Source organism: Psittacula echo (assembly GCF_963264785.1).
Source record: "Psittacula echo genome assembly, chromosome: 1".
NCBI classification, from domain to species: Eukaryota; Metazoa; Chordata; class Aves; order Psittaciformes; family Psittacidae; genus Psittacula; species Psittacula echo.
In genome coordinates, this window is record NC_137735.1 from 111951672 (window position 1) to 111972696 (window position 21025).

Consider the following 21025-nt stretch of genomic DNA (forward strand, 5'->3'; position numbering starts at 1 on the left):
TAAAGGAGATCTGAGTAGATCTGGGCTCTATGCAGGTTAATTTGGTTGCACTGACTAACACAGGGGCAGCAGATGTTGACATTTCATTTAAAGTTAGCCAAGAAGACACATGATAGGTGTATTATAGAAAGGAAAAAAGATGTATCAATCCATTATTTCATTCAGTTCTGTCATGCTAAGCTACATTTGTTCACAGAAAGCCATTGTTAAAGCCATTTGCATGCTGATCCCTAAATACATTAAATAAATATCATAGAACTAAGCTCTGATGCAAACTTTGGAACAAGGCAAGACCTTCCTCTTCAAAAGTTCAAAGCCCTTGTGTGTGAGGATTTAGTTTCAACATGCCTCTAGTAAGCCCTAAGTTCCTGCCTGTAATAGTGTTTTTGGTATATACTCCACTTTATCTTTTTTGTATTTAATTGGAATGTTATAACTATGAGAAGATCCAATGAGGACATCAATTGTAATATCAGTTGTGGCTTTATAAACCCTTTCTTCAGGGTGTGAAAGCCTAGAGCTACTGAAGCATTCTGTGATAAGCGTTTACTTCTAGAGGGCTGGAATTAAGTATGATTATGATTGTAAACAGAACAAACCCAACCATATTTTGAAACAGGTCAACATGGTGAGTACATCTCCCGGATTTGGAAGGCTTTTTTGTGGACATGAACATGCATGTGTGGAGCTACTAATCAGTAAAGTGCTATTAGTGGCAGGGACTGAATGCCCTTGGGAGGCCTCTAGTGTGTAATAGAACTATCGCTCTAGTGTCTGAATGCTTTCCAATGTTAAGAGTTAAAAAGAAGTCTGGAGTTTTGTATGACGTTTGCTATCTGTCCCTTTCCCATAGGAAAACATTATCAGTGTGTCCTTGTGCTTGCACCTGCTGATGTCTTTTAACTCTCAAGATTAGTGACCTGATATTCACTATAAAATGTTAAATGAAGAAAGCTGAAGAGTCCTGTATTGAGGTGTCAAGATGAGTTGGTAAAGGCAGGGGATCACCCCATTAGTGTTACTACCTCCATCATGTTGTATGTGGAGGATCTTTTTTTCTAGATCTCCACAAACCAAGAAAAAAGTCATTGCTCTTGCTCGTGCTTTATATTAGAACACTGAGGCCTGAGGACCTCTGTTGTGCTGAAGTGCAGATAAAGAATGTAATTAAAGTTCTTTAATAAGAACATTTATCCATTGGTGTATATGTTGGAGTATTGACTCTTAACTACCCATAAATGTATTACCTTTACACTGTAACTCTGGCCAGCTTCTTAGTTTTGCTCCACTTGTTCCATGAGTGTTTACCAGTGTGGCACAATTCCTCTTCCAAGTGAAGTCAACAGGGATATTTTAATGACTTTTGGAGCACAATTTAAAGTTTTTATAATCTAGCGATATTCAGTGTCTGTTTACCTTATTTATTAGGTTTTAGAAGCTCTTTGTAAAAATCCTCAATGTGACTTCTCCCATTTTATCCCTTCAACAATTGTGACTTGTTATTTTGGGGTTGAAATGAAAGGCTGTACATTTGGGAAGCAGAAGGACTTTGTATTTAGAATTCCTTTCAGTGCTAGGAATACAGTTACTAACTCCACATCCTTTTGTTTTCCATTTAATAGTTTGGCATTTTTGCTCTACATTTTAAATGTCATTTTTTGTTTTGGAAAAGTGGTGGGATCCAGCAAACAAGGTGCTCAGGGAATTTGTATTGCGTGCCAGCTCAGCCACTGCTTTGCTTGCAACTATGAACAAGTTCTGTTCTTCACTCAGTAATCTTGTTTATGGTTTTGTTTATCTTTTCTTAATTTTAATCTTTTAGGCCTCTAGAGATTCTAAGTAGTATTATTACAAGAACAACAGCAAATAATTTCTGCGCATGATCTGTGGATTGCAATGGCTCAAGAATAAAAAACTTGTTGACAAACCAATTCACTGCACTTTGGAAAAATGAACTTATGCCAACCACCTATACATGTAGACAGGATAGCTTACGACAAAATCTTTCTCATCACTTTCACAGATTCCTCTCTTGCTTGCTAGCTTTGTAAGCAGCTCAGTAAGAAATGCCAATGCCATTTCCCAGGTTAAGGAATTCTAAAAGGCTTACTTGAAAAATATCCTCATGCTATGCAGCTTATTCTGGAATTATATATGCAAAAATTTGGGTTTCTGGAAAGTGGGGGCATTGTTTTTCTGTTTTGTTCTGCAAAGAATTGCAATGCAAGATTTAATGAAAGAGATTTAACCTAGATAAAACTGCTCATTTATTTGAGTTATGCTGAAGAGACTGTCACTGACTTAACAAACCGGTTCTAATGTTTCAGCCATGGAGACGCCTTATGGTGGATCAATGCACAACCTGTCACTGCACCCTCCAGTCAACACCTTCTCTGAGATATACTCTGACATGTACAAAATTAAACTGTGAACCATGTCCAGTGGTAAGTGTGAGTGGTCTGGATATTCTGGTTAAGAATGTGTTGCATAGGAAGGTCATATTCTTAGTTGTATACAGTTTATATTCTGTACCATTCTGGGACCTGTTGCCTTTCCTCAAGTTTTTCTGTGGAGTCATGGCCCTGTGTTCTTCTTTTCCTGAATTAGACTACATATACCAAATGTGATCTATATCCACAGTGTTTGAAAGGTAATGTTTCATAGTACTCAGGTCCACAGGCATTTTTATTGTGCATTTTAGACTACTTACCTTTAGGGAAAATAAGGTTTGGCAAATCATTCGCAACAAGAACTGCTGTGTCTCCTTTCCTACAGCGTTATCTGTCCCTCTGGGGACCAGCAGCTTAGCCAGATCTCTACTTCAGACCTTTCCTATGACTATTCTAAATTGTCTAATAGCTGGGCTCAATAACATTTCTGTCTGCTTCCCAGCCATGCCTTAGGTGGTTTAAAGGTTATTGACCCCTTCAGTTCCACTGGCCTTTTTGAAGTCTTTGCTGCTGCTTTGCTGCCATCTTCTGAAAGGAATGAGCTTAGCTGAGAAAGTCAGAGGCAAATAGCATCCATTTGTACTCTGCTGCCCAGCAGTGTGACCAGAGTGCCTGAGTAGTTCTCTTCAATCATGTAGTTTTCTTTCTTAGCACCAATACCTCAAGTGGAAGGGGACCTAGGCAAGCTGCAGAGGCTGGCTTAATCTCCCTCTGTCAGAAAAGCACAGACCAGCAGCTAAGTTTCACAGAAAAAGGCTTAAATGCCCCTTCCTCTTTTGCGTTACCCTGGATGAAGAATGGAGCCCAATGGGCCCAACCAAACTCAGGGCCTGTGCAAGTGGTAGCCATTGTACCAAAAAGTCACATCTCTAACATGATGATATGGGATTCCCAGTTGAAATCCAGCAGAGGCATACATTGATAGGGTTCCTGCAAAAAAGAAAGGGAAAGTTTTGGATGAGTCCAGTTTTCAATCCCTAAGTAGAACTGGAAAGGACAATATAGTTCTGGACCCTAATATTACCCCTCCTGTAGATATGATTATAGACACCGGCTTCTGAAAGGAAAATAAATGGCCAAGCTCAGTGCTGAGCATCTTTCTCACTGCCACAGAATATAACCTGGCAGATCAATGAAAAAAACCCAGATACACTAGAATGAATCTGTGGCCAGAAACATGTGTGCATATGCACATCCCCATATAAAAATGCACAAACATCAATTCTTGCTTTTCAATGCAAGAAGCCAGCTGTAGAAATTAAAGGTAGAGGAATCAACAAAATACATGTTAAAAAAATGGGGAAACATTCCTCTCCTGCTTCTTTCATCACTCACACAGTTCCCAAACAACTTCTTTCCCCTACCTGACCTGAAAATGCAGACTAAGCAAACAGCCCTGAGGAAAGGGCAATTTCTAGTTGGGCTTATTAAGCACTGTGAAGTTGTGTTTAGGAGATGTGCAGCTACCCAAGGGAGATGACAAGTCTAGGTGTTTGTAGCCACTTTAATGAATCTGTGGAGCTTGAGGGGAGAAAAATATCAAACATACAGAATGTCTTCATCACCCTAAGGCCAGTGGGATTCACACACATACTTCAGGTCTTTCCTTTCTCAGAGTCACTGATTTCATGGTATGCCCAGATTAAAAGAGATGTCTTCATAATGGATAAAATCGTGAGTTAAGAGTATATACTCTTGAAGGAGCACCTGCTTTCTACTGGATGCTGAAGCTGTGAAGGTAAATGCACTGGTAACTGAAGTGCAGCAAACTGCAGCATATTCTGCTCATCAGGGTAATTTGTTTTGGTCATTTTAAGACCTACTTTAGGTGCTTACATTTTTGCTAGTAGAGCAAGTTCACCTAAATAACAATGAACTATGTTTTTTCCCAGTGATTTAATAATAACCCCCCACCCTCCCCAAATTCTTTTTCTATAAAAAACATATGGATAACATCCATGCCTTCACTCAACCAGAGTGTTTGTTGTCTTAAAAATGTTCAGCTCATCATAAGCAGCTGTTGGTTATGTGTAGCAGCTGGAGACATTACTGTGGGACACTTCATGTGTTAGCTCCTTTCTGATTTTTATTTTCCATTATCCACTCTATACTTTTCTTCCTCTCCATCTAGTGCTGCTCATTCTCCCAAACATCTTTCGCCACCAGTGTTTTTGACTTTCTGTGCCATTTTTGGGGCTTCATTATTCCTCTTTTCTTTCTTTGTTTCCTTTTTATTTTATTCCATCATACCCTCTCTGCTGCTTTTCTTACTTCCTTGTTTTATCAAGCCATTTTCTTATTTTATTCCATAGTCCAGATTTTCCACATCAGCCTTATTCTCCCCATTCCCTGCCCACTGCTTACTAACCATCTTATCCTTTTCTCCTAGTTCAAGCACTTCAAGCTACTTTTCCAGGTTGCTCTCTGTTATTCATTAGCTTTACAAAGAAGCTCCTGCACACCACAAATGCAAACTGTAGTTCACTCAAAACATTATAGTAAACTTCTTACCCTCTCCTACTGTCATGTGTTGTTTAATGGACCTGACCTTGCAACTGTTATAGTCAAAGAATATTGAATTTAGTGGTCACAGGAAGATCTTTATATTTGGAAATAGATTTCCCTCACTACTGTATAATAAAACACTACAAAGATTAATACTAGTCTTTAAAAAAAACCTCCCCAAAGTATGCAACTAACTAGATTAAACTAGTCTAGTCCTACTGTTTAAAAAGCTAGATATCACTTTGTCCACTGAATTAAAACAACAAAAACAAACAAACAAACAAACCAACCCCCCCAAAAAAAACCAAACCCAAACCCTAGAATCTCTCTTGAAGTAAATGTTAGGAAGCATGTTTAGGACAAAATAAACCCAGAAAAATGTCCTTTATCTTTTAGAATTACAGAAGGCAGGAAATTTCTGGCTCTTGCTGCGGAAAATGTGTGCCAACTTCATGTGGCATCAGGCTGAGAGATGGAAGGCTTAAATACCTTCAGGTAAGTTTTAAGCACTTTTGTTTATATGTAAATGTAGCACAGACTTTTGGTGAGCCCAAGGAAAAGGCATGTTTTCCTCTTTTTTGGTTCTGGAGGGGCATTCTAGATGTACCTGCAAGCGTGAATATCATCAAGGAACTTTAACTGGAATAGGAGCTCAAACAACTACATAGAGGAAATTAAAAACCTCATTTTAAATGAGAAATTTATAATTAAATTTGCAAATGTGAATTTTGAAAAATCTTTCTATCATATAGGTTCTTAAACAGTCATGGATATTTTTCTGGTCAAAACCCATCAGCTTGCCTGCTGTATATAACAGTATATAACTTTTATTCCATTCCTGAGCTAAGTTTTAGATGGGGAGAGTGTGAGAGGAGCAACGAAGCTGATGAAGGGTCTAGAGAACAAGGAGCAGCTGAGGGAACTGGGGTTGTTTAGTCTGCAGAAAATGATGCTCAAGAGAGACCTTATTGCTCCCTATGACTATCTGAAAGGAGGTTGGAGCGAGGCGGGGATTGATTTCTTCTCACAAGTAACAAGAGATAGGACAAGAGGAAATGGCCTCAAGCTGCACCAGGAGATGGTTAAGTTGGATATTAGGAACAATTTATTCACCAAGAGGGCTATCAAGCACTGAACACAGCCTGCCCAGGTTGAATCACCCATCCCTGGAGGTATTTAAAAGACTTTTAGTTGTGGTGCTTAAGGACCTGGTTTAGTGGTGGACTTGGTGGTGTAAGGTTTATGGTTGGACTTCATGATCTTGAAGGTCTTTTCCAACCTAAATGATTCTATGTGAGGGTGGGGGTGGGTTTATGTGTTTTTTAAAGAAGCTCCCACATCATCCAGCAGTTAAATGTTCATATATACAGCTCTTTAAAAGGTGATTCATAGGTTCTCACATAAACCCATTTCTTTTGTAAGTTAATGGAATTTTTTCCCTGTTAAGAGCTGAAAAGGTCAGGTTTTGGCAGCCGTGACTGAGCTGTAGTAAATCTGGCTATGGAAGTAAATAGAAGATGATGACTTTGTTGATAAAAAAATCTGTTTACTAAACATTTCCATGTTTTAAAAACTTCATCATCACAATACCTTAATTGAAATATCAGTAGAGGAATAGTCAGGTTGTACAGTTTTCTGAAAAATTCCTGTCCCATGTTGTTTCTCTGTGAAGCTAACAGCCCTTATCTTTACAGCCAAATGAATCACTTCAGGATGGCTGTGATAGTCACTCCTGTAAAGTAAATGAGAAAGGGGAATTTATCTGGGAAAGGAGAATCACTGGCTGTCCTCCATTTGATTCCAGAAGATGTCTGGCTGAAGGAGTAAGTAATGAAATGAGTCTCATTTCTGGATTTCCTAATAGACACTGTCATTTTTATGGTTCTGTATATAGGTACCTTATGTGTATTAGGGTGGGAAACCCCAACCCTCTCCCAGCACCTTGGCTAAACTGAATTTGAACCTTCTTTGAAATTCAGAAAAATTTAAGTTTTTTTTTTTTGTTGTTTTTTTGGTTTTTTTTTTTTTTTTTTTTTTTTTTTTTTTTTTTTTTTTTTAATTTTATTTTAAAATATATGCTGGGTTTATATGAGACTGTACTGCAGGGGGGACACTGAGCTTGCAGTAATTCCTTTCCATGTGAAACAGCAAACATAAAAAACTGTTTATTCTGACAAGGTTTTCAGTTTGGTATCCAGAGTAAAACTGTGTGCATAATTACACAAACTGAGAAAACAGTCAAATCACCCACTTGTTTTCTATGAATATGAATATTACATGCTGAGATGTTTTTCTCTACCCTCCTATGAGGTTAGGGAAAGGAATTTTCACAGTGCTATAGAAAGAGCTCAAACTTTCACATTTGCATTTATTTGGTATAATGGTATAATAAAACCCCTCCTCAACATGTCTATCCATCCTTCCTGTGATTTGAGGTTAGCTGTACAGCAAGAAACAGAGTGCATGTTGGGGTGTGGGACATGGGGTCCTGCTTTTGCTCATCTAGCATCACACAGATATTTATTTCCACCTGTCTCCATTTTCTTCAGCACGGCAGGAAGCAGGAAACCTTTAACAAAGCTTGTGCCTAAACCTCTCTCTGCATACACAATGGAGGATTTTGTATATATAACACAGGAAGAATAAAGCTCTCACAGTGCATTTCTTTGTGAAATCACTATAGCACACACAGTTTTGTTATACAAACAAGTATTTAGAAAAATGCTGTGTTATGTTACGAGCTTCGGGTTATTATCATATTCTAAAGGTCTTCATTGAAAATCAAAGAATAGATTACTTTTTAACCAGAACTTCCCAAACCACATTTATTCTCCTCCCATCTAAAAACCAGAACAATTTCAGCTATAAAATTAGTGGGTTTCATCTAGTTACAGATGGAGAATTTAGGGGGCTTAATTGAAAAAGTCTCCAAGGTTCAAGTGTTTAGTGTGACAATGGCATCACCTTGCAGTATAAATATTTCTCAGTTTTTATTTACACTATGGATTTTCAGCAATTTTCCACCATATGTATATTTCTGAGAATTATTTTCTATGTGGTAGTAATGAAACAAAAAAAAAAAATAAAAATTTTTGACTGTTAAAACTTATTTGACAGATATGAAATTTTATGATGATTGGCCCGTACATTTTCATCGGTTGTGGAATAGGCATGCTTTCATCTGTATTGCTAAAAAAATCAAAAGAGACTGTTTAAATTCCTTTCTTAAACAGACATAACACTTGAATGCTATTGGGTTCATCACTCTGGTTTCCAGAAATTTATTTGTATTCAGTATCTTTACTTCAGAAACCTCCTAATGTAAGCTGATAGCAATATTTTCAGATATTGAACTTGCTAATATAGTCAATTATTTATGATCACCTATCAACAAATATAATGGCAAGTTCAAAATCTTAAAATGCATGATTACAAATAGGTGATAATTACTAATTAGGTGATTAATAATGCCAATTTCCATTTTTGTACAATATAGAAATGCAATTTTCTTGCCTAATACCCTATGTTAAATATCCCATTATATTCTTCCAGCAGAAGAAATATGCATAACAAAAAATAACAAAAAAAACTTGTGCCAAAATAGAAATATTTTTTTTCTATTTTTTTAGGGCAGAATTGCAAAAATTGGCAATACCTGCTGTGACACATGTAAGTAAATAAGCCAAAAGTTTTGTATGGAAACTGCAGAGAATGTAAGCTACTGTGTGAGGAGCTACATTTTGCATGAGATGCAGGTTAATGAAATGGAGTTTAGAAATGTGGTTAAAATAAACGATCAAAGAAGTCCACCCTCTGATTGGGATACTCTGCCAGGTTTTGTCTCCCAGCACACGTGTTTTGACAGTATTCACAAGTGCTTAGAAAGAGATAGATACTCTTTACTTTTTATGCAGATGTTAATTATGAATGTTTTATTTTATTGTTCATCTAAACATAACAGGACCAGTATTGCACACACAGGTTGACAAGCCACATAACCTGATACTGAATATGAGAGGCAACCACTTCATGAATAATCAATCAACTTAAAATTAATTTAGCAGAAAACCCCTGATGAAGGTAATGTAATTATGATTGGGTTTTGCTATTGTAATCATCAAAAAATGGTAGGGGAGATCTTGTCAAATCTGCATTCCTATTGAACAGCCTGACTGTGTCTTAAATTTGGCAGTTTAGGAGTCAGAAACTCTCAATTTCATGCATCATTGTGTACATAATCCAAATGTCACTCTGACTGTGGCAGGAAGGGTTTGCTTACATGAGGAAGGATTGCAGGGTTGGGTTCTCATTTCTAAAATGAATCTCTGATGCTTTTGTGAGCAGACAACCTCTCAGTTTTCTCTCATGTAAGTAAAAAATTAATAATACTGTAGCTCATTTAAAAAAACCCCAAATAAACGACAGACCAAAAAGTTGATATTCTCTTTTAAGGTCAGAATATCAACATCTTGCCTGTGTTCTGTTATGACCTTTTTTTTTCTTTCTTTCTTCCTTTTTTTTTTTTTTTCTCCTTCCCTCTATACATGTGCTAATAAATAAAAGATGGCCAGCAAGCAGCCCATCACCACACTGGCACAGTAACTGCTGTAATAATACCCCTGATGAAGGATGTTAACTCCTACAGAGTTTGCAGCCTTTGCCTGTCTGTATGATCACTCCAGCTTAAGAAATAGAAGTCAGAAAGCTATTAAGATAGACTGTCATCAGATGGCTCACACAGGTAATTTAGTTAAGAGAGCATTAATCTACCAGGCTTCAAGTAAGGTATACTCAATATTATTTATTAACAAAAACAGATTTTAAGATTTAAAAGACTGGATGGTGGGCAGGCTCTACTAATTGAGAACACTTACTGCAGTTGCTGAAAGAAGAAACCCAGTTCCAAATGAGTGCTGCTTAATAAATATATTTATTAGCAATTATAGTGATTTAAAAGTGATATCTCCTTGCAGCAGGAAAAGCTAACTGATCTAAGTGAAATATTGCATGCCTAAAAATGCTCATATTATATAGGCTTTCAAATCATTATTCCCATTGATGTTCACTTGGATATAGCTCAAAACTGAAAAATCGCATGTGACTGCACAGTCCTGTTCCTATTTGCTTTTCTACTCAGGGCCTTTCATAGTGAAAAAGCCAACATACTGCATTCAGACTACTAACCCTGAGTTATCAATTGAAGTACTGTGATTAACACATAGCTTTGAATCAAACACATATAGATACCAAAATCTCTTTCCTCTGTATTTATATCCTTCTACTAGGGCACTCAGTGGCAACATGCAGTCTATTACATACTTTACAGGGAATACCAAGGCTTGGCAAAACTACTGTAAAACCAGAATAATTATTCTTAAAAATCAAATAAGAGAATAATTAATTTCTCATGGACACAGAGACTTAGATATAGGTTACATTCCTTCCCAGGTCTTGAGTGAGTTAGTCTTTCAGACAACTCAATACCATAAAGAACTGGGCTAAGAACTTTGAACTTGTTCTCACAAGTTCAAAGCACAGTTCAGGGCGGTGCCTTTGGTTCAGTAAAGTCCAACAGAGCTTTGAGTAAAGGTTGTTTAAGAAGCCACTTTCTCTTTCAATATTATGCCCTGGCAGTTGGAGTTTGTTAGTGTGTCTGGAGGCATGGTTCCAGGTTTTAACTACATAGGTACACAGGTGAACAGGTTTATTTTCTCATAGCTTTCTGTGGTACTAGCAAAGGGCTTGGTTATGTGCAAAGGATACTCCTTATTTTCCCACTTAACAAAGAAGTTGCATCTCTGCTTCTCACCTCTTTTCTCTGTTCATCTCAATTGCATGTCTCATTGTTACAAGCACTTGCCTTTGCAAAGGATAAACAGTCTACAAAATAAGGTAAATCAGAGCAGTAAAGTAACTGGAGAACAAGTTGATAAGTCAGGACCAAGAAGGTGATGAAGCTGTATTGAATCTGATTACAGTTATTTTGTTTAGACTTTTCAATTGTGCGGACACAATTGTGTAATCCTTCCAAGTGGATAAGTTTTATCAAATGAAGTGATGAAATCATTCAAACAGAACTTCAAAAAGAATCATTCAAATTCAACAAGAGGAATTAGAGATGTGTGCACGACTACAGGAGTATGATGTAGTAGGCATCACAGAAACATGGTGGGATGGCTCCTATGACTGGAGTGTTGGAATGGAAGGTTACAGACTCTTTAGAAAAGACAGGCCTGGCAGGCGGGGAGGGGGAGTTGCTATTTATGTTAGGGATAGGCTGGAGAGTATGGAACTCTGTCTGGGGATGGGTGAGCAGTCGACAGAGAGTTTGTGGGTCAGGGTTAAAGGGAGAACAGTGATGGGGGACATTGCTGTGGGGATCTGTTACAGACCGCCTGATCAAGAGGAATCTGGATGAAGTGCTCTATAGGCAGATAGGAACAGCCTCACGCTCACAGGCCCTTGTTCTCATGGGGGACTTCAACCACCCTGACATCTGTTGGAGTGAAGGTACAGCCCAGCACAAGCAATCCAGGAGGTTCCTCGATTGTGTGGAAGACGACTTCCTTCTGCAAGTAATAGAGGAGCCGACAAGGAGAGGTGCCGTGCTTGACCTCGTGCTCACCAATAGGGAAGGGCTGGTTGGAAATGTGACGCTCCAGGGCAGCCTTGGATGCAGCAATCACGAGATGGTCGAATTCGAGATCCTCAGGACAGTGAGAAGAGCATGCAGCAAGCTCACTGCCCTGGACTTCAAGAGGGCAGACTTTGGCCTCTTCAGGAGCCTGCATAGTAAGGTTCCATGGGATACAGCCCTAGAGGGCAGGGGGGCTGTTGATTGTTATTCAAGGATCACCTGCTACAAGCTCAGGAGTGTTGCATCCCAACTAGAAGGAAGGGCAGCAGGAGGGCCAGGAAACCTCCTTGGATGGATAAGGAGCTTCTGAGGGAACTTCAAAGGAAGAAAGAGGCTTATAGAAGGTGGAAGCAGGGACAGGCAGCCTGGGTAGAATACAGGGATGTTGTCTGGGAAGCTAGGGACATAATTAGAAAAACTAAGGCCCAGTTAGAATTGAACTTGGCTAGGGATGTTAAGGATAGCAGGAAGGGATCCTATAGGTACGTAGCAAATAAAAGACAGACTAGGGACAACGTAGGCCCCCTCCAGAAGATATGGGGAGAACTAGCTACCCTGGATTTGGAGAAGGCTGAAGTTCTTAATGACTTCTTTGCCTTGATCTTCACTGGCAAAGGCTCTGACCGCACCACCCAAGTCTTGGAAAGCGAACACAGGGACTGTAAGAATGAAGACCCTAGCCCCACTGTAGGAGAGGATCTGGTTTGAGACCATCTTAAAAATCAAACATACACAAGTCCACGGGACCTGATGATATCCATCTGCGTGTCCTGAAGGAGCTGGCGAATGAAGTTGCTCAGACACTGGCCATCATATCTGAAAAATCATGGCAGTCAGGTGAAGTTCCTGATGACTGGAAAAAGTGAAATATAACCCCCATTTTTAAGAAGGGGGAAATGGATGACCCGGGGAATTACCAGTCAGTCTCACCTCTGTGCCTGGCAAAATCTTGGAGCAGATTCTCCTGGAAGGCATGCTAAGGCACATGAAAAACAAGGAGGTGGTTGGTGACAGCCAGCATGGCTTCACTAAGGGGAAATCCTGCCTGACCAATTTGGTGGCTTTCTATAATGGGGCTACGAAACTGATGGACAGGGGCAGAGCAGTTGACGTCATCTACCTGGACTTGTGCAAAGCGTTCAACACTGTCCCACAGGACATCCTTGTCTCTAAATTGGAGAGACATCAATTTGATGGGTGGACCACTCGGTGGATAAAGAACTGGCTGGATGGCCGCACACAAAGAGCTGTGGTCAATGGCTCAATGTCTGGCTGGAGACTGGTAACGAGTGGTGTCCCTCAGGGATCGGTGTTGGGACCGGTCTTGTTCAACGTCTTTGTGGGTGACATGGACAGTGGGATTGAGCGCGCCCTCAGCGAGTTTGCCGATGACACCAAGCTGTGTGGTTCGGTTGATATGCCGGAGGGAAGGAATGCCATCCAGAGGGACCTTGACACGCTTGTGAGGTGGGTTGATGCCAACCTTATGAAGTTTAACCATGCCAAGTGCAAGGTCCAACACCTGGGTCGGAGCAATCCCAGGCACAGCTACAGGTTGGGCAGAGAAGAGATTCAGAGCAGCCCTGCGGGGAAGGACTTGGGGGTGTTGGTTGATGAGAAAATGAACATGAGCCGGCTGCAGTGTGCGCTCGCAGCCCAGAAAGCCAACCGTATCCTGGGCTGCATCAAAAGGAGTGTGACCAGCAGGTCGAAGGAGGTGATCCTGCCCCTCTACTCTGCTTTTGTGAGACCTCACTTGGAGTATTGTGTGCAGTTCTGGTGTCCTCAACATAAAAAGGACATGGAACTGTTGGAACAAGTCCAGAGGAGGGCCACAAGGATGATCAGGGGACTGGAGCACCTCCCGTATGAAGAGAGGCTGAGAAAGTTGGGGCTGTTCATCCTGGAGAAGAGAAGGCTGCGTGGAGACCTCATAGCAGCCTTCCAGTATCTGAAGGGGGCCTCCAAGGATGCTGGGGATGGACTCTTCATCAGGGACTGTAGTGACAGGACAAGGGGTAACGGGTTCAAACTTAAACAGGGGAAGTTTAGATTGGATATAAGGAAGAAATTCTTTACTGTGAGAGTGGTGAGGCACTGGAATGGGTTGCCCAGGGAGGTTGTGAATGCTCCATCCTTGGCGGTGCTCAAGGCCAGGTTGAATGAGGCCTTGGGTGGCATGGTTTAGTGTGAGGTGTCCCTGCCCATGGCAGGGGGGTTGGACCTAGATGATCTTAAGGTCCTTTCCAACTCTAACTATTCTATGATTCTATGATTTTAACTGGCAGTTCCAGCCCTGGAGCCAGAAACACTTTTCAAGCTTTTTTTTAATATGAAATTTGAAGCCTTAACAAGGCACAGAGCCAATCTGGTACTGATATTCCAGTGGAAAAGGTATTGAAAGCTATATTTGCTGCTAGGAAGATGTATTACATTTCTCTTCAATTTATGTATCTACTTAGTTGTGCAGTTGGCCAGTTGAATTCCTTCAGCTCTCAGAAAGGAGAGAAAACAAAGCTGCTGTGTGGTACATGAAAAATAGTCCAGTATTCTGGTAAATACGGAAATTCCACTGGTTAGCTCGAAAAAAGTAGAAGTAGGAGCTTTTATACAGAGGCATAGCGCTCTGTTGACACTACAAAGAAATGTTTGCAGTGTGTAAAATGTTCACTTAGAAAAGCATTAGCTCCTTCACAAGTCTTTAGATGTGGACCAAAACAGTCAAGAGTGTTCAGAACAAAATATGCTGGATTAGTCCATATTTAGAGCAGGTCAATTACAAGATTCCCTTTGAAACTGGAGGAGCAGTCACTGTCAAATCCTCCAGTTAGCAGATCATAGCAAACCAACCTCACTTCACAAAGACGGATCAGCAGATTCCCTGAGCTTGCACCCTGCACACATAACAAATCCAGCCCTACTGCCTCTTGTGTGCATTTCTCATTTGATGGAAAAATCACAGGAAGAATTTACCTAACATTAAGACCAAAAGTACTGGAAAACAAGTATCAGAATTTTTCATTCACAATCTTTACATGCATACAAAGAAATACTGAGTAAACTGGCACACACAAAGAGCACCTGCATTTTCATCCTGATTTCTGGCTGTGCAGGATCAAGGTTCTTAGTGATCTTAGGCGATCACTCTGTCCAGGAACTGGTCCTGCATCCCTGCTAACCTAGACTCATGGGCCCTGTGACCTGTGGTCCAGTTCCAGTTTCTGGCAATTATACCTCCGTACGTGTGCATCCACACAGAACAGAGAGTCCATCACCCAGGACAAGTAGTTAGAAATAGAGTTAAATAAAAAAGAACAAGCTGCAGATCAAATGGAGGACAATATCAGACAAAAGTATGGACCAGCAGCTGTTTAATGTGCAACCAGCCTCCTGTATACCTTTATACATCCATTTTCCCATGCTTGTTCCACATGAAATCACCTTAATCTCCTGCCTTTGATCCCTCCTCTAAAAATCCCAATCCCAAAATGCTCTTCCCTAGTATCTCATAAGAAGTCCCACACAGTTCTGAAGGCAGTGACCCACCTCAGTCTGTAAGGTAATCCAGAGAACTGCTTCCATTGACTCATCTTGAAGTGCATCATCCTAAGACAATTGGATCTCTCTCATGTGACAGTCCCAGGAATAGCCAGATCAGGGTGCACTGTTTCTCTGATTAGATTATTTGTGTTTCCATGTACATCATCTTTTTCCTGTACACAACAGCAATTTCAGTAATAAGGGGAAGGGAAGTGAAAAAAATCCCCCAAACCAATCGTCAGCACTGTCAAACGCTTTGTTTCTTTTCTTTTCTTTTTAAACTTGGTAGGTGTGGAAGTGGAATGTCGACCAGTAAGTACCAGGCTGCAGTTTGGTAATATCAACGGATGTGTGGCTGATAAGGAAATACCTATTTCTCATTGCGAGGTAAATAACAAAAACAATCCCTCTGCCCCAAGACCTGCCCTTGCCCCTTTTCACTCTTCCACAAGGAAACCTTTGCCTTCACTATGGCTTCACTTTAGTAAGTGGAGTATCACTTCCTGTCCTTCTCACTGATTAAGTCAGTGTAAACGTCATTGGCACTTATTTCCTAAAGTAATTTGGTAATGCTGAATTTTCCCTATTTAAGCCAGAGTGAAGAAAGTAGCATATGTTAGACACAAAGGCTTTGTTTGTACCACTCTTCTTTGCTTCCATCAGAAATTAATGACTTGAAGTGTCTTTGCTAAGACTTTCTACATAAAAAATGAATTTTTATCTCAGTATTATTGAAGTGATTTTCAGATCTGAGTCTACAGTTAAGCATATATGTCCCTCTTCAGGGTCTGAAGTTGACTGAGTGTTAAATAGGTATTTAGAGGCATGATACTTTAAAAGACGTTTAAACTTCAATACTATTGTGAGGCGTCCCTGCCCATGGCAGGGGTTCCATGGAACTAGATGATCTTAAGGTCCTTTCCAACCCTAATTATGCTATGGTTCTGTGATTTGACTTTTGTGCCCTATAAGCTCTATGACTTCTCTATTAGCCTGAGCACTAAGCCATTGCTTTCTGCATGTCTTGCACATTTCTTTCATAATCACATTAAAGTTTAATTTTTGCCCATCATGCTTACACCTTTTAGGGAAACTTCCATTTGAAAGAGGAGCATGGCTTCCATTCTGGATGTTCCCATCTCTCTGAGACTGGGAACCAAAGATGACATTCTCTTCCTAGACTGGGTTGTAGCAGGATAGCTGCTCAATCTGAGATAACCAAACTTTGTACAACCCTTGTATACAATCCAAACTATGGCATAGAAGAGTGGCAGTCATGAAGATGGCTTGCACCCAGCCTCTTGAGTATTTCTTTTACTTAAGGCAGTAGGCAAAATTAGTCTCTTTCCCATGACTAATGGAAAAAGAATGGGAACAGAGATAAGAAATACTAAGGGCATACATGCCCCAGCTATTCAGGTAGTTACCAGGCAAAGAGCCCTCATTTGCTACACAAGTCTTAACAAGAGTGGAAGCTTTAAGAACAACAGAAACACTTGCCTTCAAACTTGGTATTTTTTTGTTGTTGTTTCTTCATTTAGGGCAAGTGCAGAAGCAATACCAGATACTCTGTTCAGACAGGGAAATGGGAAGACTTGTGCAGCTGCTGTACAGCAACTCAAACAACCATAGTCATAATTCCCCTCCGGTGTGCTAACGGGACGGTGGTGCAGCATTACATCCCTTCTGCCTCTCAGTGTGAATGCTATTCTCGGAAGTGTACAAACTGAATATTTCCAAGAAGCCCGTTTTTTTAATCTCAAGTTTTATAATGATCATTTTTTCTCTGTAGACACTTATCCAGTAGAATCCTGACTAACTGTATCAATGTAGCAAGCAATAAAACTTATTAGCATGATAGAATATTATTTGATTATTCTTGGGTTGGTTTATAGAAGAAGAGATTGCAGATTGTATTGTTTCTCTTCATCTTCACTGTGGAAAGTAATCCACACTATCATTACTAAGAAAAAAAGCAAATCCACAACACAGCAACAGAAAGAGTTGCTTCTACTGAAAGAACATATCCCAAACCATTTAGCATTTTCTTCAGAGACATTACACTTGCATTCCCCACTTCAGTGACCTCAGTGTGTCACTAAGGTCTCTGGTCTTTTTTCCCCTCCGGTCAGGGAGTACAGTAATTATGGCATAAGACTTCACAGGAAATAGGTAAAGTCCTTTGTACACAAACAATACTGGTTATGGCTCAGGCAACCAAATATCTTTCTACAGTGCATATACGTGTTCCTCCTGCAGCCAAATGCAAAGAAACTGTGTGCCAAGGGCAGGTTGTGTGACTTCTGCAAGTCCCCTGTACTTGTGACTGGGACTGAAACAGCTCTTACCTATTTACTTCAGCACTTCCACAAACTTGAAGAGAAAGCTCATCAGTACTTTCCCTTATTCCCAGATGCCAGAACTTCATCTGCTGCATTAGCTATAAAAGTTAGAGTTCTTTCAAATGAGGAATTGTCAGTGGCATGTTTAGTTTAGTTACTGCTGCCAGGATAAATTTAGCATGATTTAAATTCCACTTAGTCTGGTCAGGCCATGGAAGATTTTCCAGAGGGTTGTCAACCCTGGTGGGATCTGGTGCCAGTCAAACAGTTTCATTGGGAAGTACTAATTTCTCAGAAGTATGAGAGAGGAAAAACTGTTCATTCCATTCATTTTGTGAAAGACAAAAATATTTCACCTTCTCCTTGAAGTAACCTTTGTTAAAATAAAAAAGGATAATATAAATATAAATCAGATATATGAGTTGTTTAAAAAAAGAAATAAATAAAGAAAAAAAAAGCAGCACCCCCAAACTTTTCATATGTTTGTCATGGAATCATTGAGGCTTAGGAATAGGTTATGGGTGAAAAAATAATAAATCATAGTTTCGTCAACTCTAGCAGAAGTGTTCTTGAACTAGGGAAAAGCATATATGGAAGTTCTGAAGGGTAAGTGTGCTCCTGAGAAGCCTAGCAGAAAAGATCAGAATATCAGGTTATTCTTGTGCAGCTTTAAGGCTGGTATCTGTATCTGTAGAAATGCAAGGCATTTCAGAGGAAATTGTCACCACTGCCCCTGGGTCAGAGGGAGGAAAGTTTTGAGGTGAAGAGCTATTGCTCCTCACATGAATGCCAATGTCACATGATTAAACGGGTCAAAACACCTCACCATCTACATGAATTGCTCCCTTTGGGAGCAAACAAATATTCCCTTTGTGCTTTCAACTAAAAGGCAAATTGTATTCCTTTTTGAGAGGAGCCAGGCAGTTCTCTGCTGCTTCTCTTTTGCCATTCAGCTGTGGATTCAACACATTGAATTGTGGGCCATTTTGTCCTTTATTGTTCATTCAAGACATCTCCTGCTGGACAGTGCTGGAAGAAGTGGAGCCTTCTATGCATCTCTGTTTCTTCTGCTATGGAACCACAATAACCCCAGGGAGAGAAACCATGTTTTAATTAGCACCAGCCCCACTTACTGCAGTAGATCTCTGTCACCAGTTTTCCTCCATCCTCACTTTAATTTCTTATTGTAGCTGGCTCTGGATATTAAGCTAATTGTTAGATGGATTTCCAGGCTTCTTGGATCATTGTTTTTCAACTTGTACATGCCACTTGTGAGTCTTGAGGGTTTCTAGCTACCGTTACCTTTCTGACAGTTGGTTCGGAATGCATCCCACCACTTCAGAAGACCGGCTGGATCATTGAGCATGCTACAGGATAGATATACAGAAACATTAAATGGATTTGGGGAGGAGACTTCTTAACCATTAAAAGCATCTAATCTCTCTGATAACTTTTACAGACTTGGATGCACCACTCCTCTACAGCAGGTGAAACACAATCTGTCATATTTGTATTATTTGTCACAGCTCTGCATTATCAACTAACACTATAGCCAGGTAGCACAGGAAACACAGTGATGCCAAGACATGATGGCCAAGATATGACCATTGGAAAATGTCCTTAAAAATAGCTTACAGACCCAGTTCCATTTTAGCCAGCTGGGTACTGCTTCCTATCATATTGCCTCTGTGTCTATTATTTACTACCTGTGCTAACTGTATTAGCCGTAATGGACCCATCCTTATGGCTTATAGGAGCTAGTAATTCGAACCCATGCAGGTCGAGCTTTGTGTCCAGAGGGATCCCGGCAAGACCTGGCTCTACGTTCCTATACTATTCCACAATTACTAGGTACGCCTTTCTGTGTTAACATTTAGTTAGTGCAACATTTAATGTGGATATAAAATAGCATAATTTTCAGCAAGTTTTCTGCTGTCTGTCCAGGGAGCAGATTATTTCATTATAAAACATCAAGGTAAAAAGCAGTTCAGGAGTTACCTTGCAGTATTTGCTGATCCTGCTTCGTTAACAAAAAGTTACCAGGAGCTCTATATGATTGCACCATTGCCCTGTAACAGGTAAGCATGAATCAAATTGAGATCTGTGCCACTGCAGACATTTGAGCAAAGAGATCGAGCAAAAGGCAATTAATTTGTTCAAATGGATGGAGTGGTAGTGCAATAAAAAATTGCAGGCACACCACCTGAAAACTTGTATGCATGGACTAATGGGCAAACAAAAAAGTCTGTATGAAGTAGCATCCCCCCTGCTAGAGAGCCTACAGACAGCAACTGAGAATACTCTTTTATATTATTATTATTTTACTGATTTCTGCAATCTAGTACTTTTCAGATTAGCCAGTTCAGAAGCTATGGTATCTAGGTTTTTCCCTGTTTGGTAACTGAAGTAAGTCAGCTTCTAAATGAAGTTCTGAGATTAACATAAGATACTAGCAGAGTAAGAAGAGCAAGTATTTGAGTGGGGCAATTTCACTTTTCCTATCTGAAGACATTATTCTATGTGAATATAAGAATAAGTGTTGAAAAAGTATTCTGTCCCATTTAATGTACTTGTCTTCCCTGTATGCAGGAAGAAACACCCTAATCACTACTTTCCCTCTTTTGTCAGGGGTAAATTATAGTGCAGAAAAATTTGACAATATAAAGCTGTTCAGGATGGAGTCAGAGCACCTAACCACTCTTCCTTTTAAGTAAAATTAGCTATATAACATTAGTGTAGGTGACACATAAAATTCCCTGTGTGACACTTCAGTTGAGCCAAAGTAAACAGATGAACACAGTCACCTAATTTAATTTCACTCTCTTTGGTTTGCCCATAGCGTTTCACTAAAAGGGCAACTACCTAGTGACAATCTGTCCAGCCTTTAAAGCTGCATATATGTTTATTAGCCTTTCTGGGAAAGTTTTACAACACCCAGCCCATGTTTTAGGACACAAAAGACACACTGCTCCCTGTATAAACTCAGCATCTTTGATAGCATAGCGATAGTGCATCAGTACCTCTCTGTGTGATATAGACAACTGCTGTTCTTGTCAGTTATGATGTGCACAATCCTAATTCACAAGATAGTAGAAACACTTTATTCAGTCATTGAATAAATCTGTTTCCCCCTCTCACACTAGAGAAACTGTCGTAGTGTCATAAATAGGCTAAAAGAAGAAAAACACGTGAAATCCAAATAATCACACATCTCACCAATTATCAGTAGCAAATAAAAGTCTTTTCTCAGATGGTATTAGTCATCAACAACTTTTCTTCTCAATGCATTGCTTAAATTCTAAGATTTAAGGTTAAGCAGGATCCATCACCTGCTCTGATTAGACAGTTGATTACAAGATAATCCCCTGAATATTTCATGCAGGAATGACAGCATTGCATCCAGGCAGTAAGGTAACTTGAGTAGTTGAGATAGAGCCTTATAAAAAGGTTTCTGCACTTACCTCCTACCTGAAAGCACTGTAAAGCTGTGCAGATATAAAGATGCTCTTCCCCACAGAAACCACCTCCAAGATAGTCTAATCCTTGAATAA

The 21025-nt window shown here is 39.9% G+C and overlaps 1 protein-coding gene across 1 annotated transcript in view; it reads left to right on the top strand.

Annotated features, from left to right (window-relative positions):
- VWF (von Willebrand factor) overlaps window positions 1-16862 on the top strand; it is a gene marked incomplete at both ends in the record, with an annotated part of 137037 nt that extends 120175 nt beyond the window's left edge. Inside the window, 6 exons of the mRNA XM_080609897.1 lie at window positions 2328-2444; window positions 5352-5450; window positions 6650-6778; window positions 8585-8624; window positions 15422-15519; window positions 16674-16862. Coding sequence (XP_080466023.1) covers window positions 2328-2444; window positions 5352-5450; window positions 6650-6778; window positions 8585-8624; window positions 15422-15519; window positions 16674-16862 — 672 coding nt within the window. The remainder of the gene's footprint in view (window positions 1-2327; window positions 2445-5351; window positions 5451-6649; window positions 6779-8584; window positions 8625-15421; window positions 15520-16673) is intronic.
- Window positions 16863-21025: the final 4163 nt, after the last annotated feature.